This window comes from Notolepis coatsorum (assembly GCF_963971535.1).
Source record: "Notolepis coatsorum genome assembly, chromosome: 12".
Taxonomy (NCBI): Eukaryota; Metazoa; Chordata; class Actinopteri; order Aulopiformes; family Paralepididae; genus Notolepis; species Notolepis coatsorum.
The window spans coordinates 36,944,685-36,947,184 of NC_140176.1; the positions used below are offsets into that span (position 1 = coordinate 36,944,685).

Consider the following 2,500-nt stretch of genomic DNA (forward strand, 5'->3'; position numbering starts at 1 on the left):
AGAGGATGTGAATGCTGCTTGCGTGTGTGCGCGTGCATGCATATGTGTGTGTGTGCGTGCGTGTGTGTGTGTGTGTGTGTGTGTGTGTGTGTGTGTGTGTGTGTGTGTGTGTGTGTGTGTACCGTGTGTGTGTGTGTGTGTGTGTGTGTGTGTGTGTACCGTGTGTGTACCGTGTGTGTGTACCGTGTGTGTGTGCGTGTACAGTACATGGCTTTGTATTGTCGTCTGATGCGCATTATGTGACCATGTCACATCAAGGCATCGTTGACCATATTCACATGGCGGCCATTTTGCTCTTATGTCATGCTCAGGTTCGGATTCAAAGGAATCTTGGCATCTTTCTTAACCTTTCTATTGTGAGAGATGGAAGGAGCCTGAGAAGCTCACAGTGATTAACTGGTCCCTAACACTGATGGATGTGATTTATCTTGAGATATCCACAGCGCGGGTGAGTGGGGTGGGGTGGGACAGGCAGGGATTGAACTGTGGGTCCACTGGCGTAACTCTCTCTCAATGTGTGCCGGGGACAGATTTGGGGGCGTGGCGAGTGACGTCGATGGGGGGGGGGGTTAGGGCCCGTAGCCGCATTTCTGCAGACCCCTCTCTGATTGGTTGAACTCTATTTCTGCAGACCCCTCTCTGATTGGTTGAGCGAAGCCCCTCTCTGATTGGTTGAGCGTGCGCATGCGCATGAGCCGCGACAAGCTCCTCCAGAAACTCCTCCAGAAACTCCGTTAAGCTCCAGAGAGAGAGGCTGAAAACCCACAGTTCTTGCCCGACGGATGGGAGCGAATCCCGGATCCGAGGTTTCTGATGACTACCCCCAAAACACGGAGGTCGCGAACGCAATTTATACGCATGGAAGTATTGATTACGCCATAACGAATCATTAAAAAAATATACCGTTAACTGGAATATGTTGTGTGTGCCTTTCTGAATATGATTTGGGAGGGTTATAATAGAAGAAAGACAGTGTAAACAATATAACGTTATGTGAATAAACCGCGAAATAATAACTAATTCCTTGGTCAATAGAAGTCTCTGTGATACTTTCTGAATATGATTTGGGAGGGTTATAATAGAAGAAAGACAGTGTAAACAATATAACGTTATGTGAATAAACCGCGAAATAATAACTAATTCCTTGGTCAATAGAAGTCTCTGTGATACTTTCTGAATATGATTTGGGAGGGTTATAATAGAAGAAAGACAGTGTAAACAATATAACGTTATGTGAATAAACCGTGAAATAATAACTAATTCCTTGGTCAATAGAAGTCTCTGTGATACTTTCTGAATATGATTTGGGAGGGTTATAATAGAAGAAAGACAGTGTAAACAATATGTTTGACGTATTTTAACACACACCTAGGCTGACGACCCGAGCTATTATTATGCAAAGACAAGTACTTTAGCGAGTGGGTACTTGGCCCTTGCAGGGCAAGAATGCGACCCCCATCTACTGCTCTTTGCATAATAATAGAACAGGTAGTCAGACTCAGCTCTACTGGGCCATCTACTACTCTTTGCATACAGGTAGTCAGACGGGGGGGGGACATTAACTGCATTCTGAAAAAATGGGGGGGACCCATTGCCACGTCCCCCGTGCCAAATACGCCCCTGTGTGGGTCGCAGCAGCCGAAAAGGTCAGAGCCGCCGTGTGCGGCTGAGCGGGGTTGGGGTGCTTGTTCAGGGGAGTCCGGCGGTCTTGTGGGAGGGGGAGGAGGAAATGTCTTGTTTGTCTTGTCTTTTGTGTTGTCCTCCTTAACTTTAACTGAGTGATTTTATTGGGGGGGAGCTATTTTACTATTTCTTTCACTATTTGGGCACTTTTACACGGTTCCTGTGGGTCTATGGAACACCTCTGTAGGTTTTTGTTTTTCAAAAAGGTTCATTGTTTTGTATTTCTAATCAAGTACTCAAAAACAGCATTTTTCTACCTCAAGATCTTAAGCCGTTTTGAGGCTGGGCTCCAACCACTGTGTGGCCTGGTGGCAATTGCCACATTGTTATGCAGCTGGGAAATCTCTTGACATCACAGATATGCACATTTTAAGAAGACTCAGTTCAGTGAGGGTGAATAATGTGAGGGGAATTGGAAGAATGTGCCAATGTGAGAATTAGAGACATAGGTCTTATTAATATGGGTCCACATGGCCGGGAAGCGGTGCCGAATACTGGGAGAGGCCATTCATAAGATAGTACCCCTTTAAATTTTAAAATGTTATACTCTGTTTTTATAATTTGTTATTTCTGTTGTTATTATTATTGTTGCTGTTATCTCCCTGTGAAGTTCTGTGTATTATTATTATTATGGTTATTGTGTTGTCTTGTTTTCATGTAAAATAATAATGAAAAAATTGTTATCAAAAAAAGAAACCTTTCTATTGTGCTGCACCATAGTTTAAACTACTGTCTTGTGTGTGTGTGTGTGTGTGTGTGTGTGTGTGTGTGTGCGTGTGCGTGTGCGTGTACGTGGAGCAGAAGTACTCAGCGGCCT

The 2,500-nt window shown here is 44.4% G+C and overlaps 1 protein-coding gene across 1 annotated transcript in view; it reads left to right on the forward strand.

The window, feature by feature from the left end:
- Nucleotides 1-2,500, forward strand: part of myripb (myosin VIIA and Rab interacting protein b) — a gene marked incomplete at its 5' end in the record, with an annotated part of 41,357 nt that overhangs the window by 34,088 nt on the left and 4,769 nt on the right. Inside the window, one exon of the mRNA XM_084325802.1 lies at nt 2,482-2,500. This exon is cut by the window's right edge and continues 173 nt beyond it. Coding sequence (XP_084181928.1) covers nt 2,482-2,500 — 19 coding nt within the window. The remainder of the gene's footprint in view (nt 1-2,481) is intronic.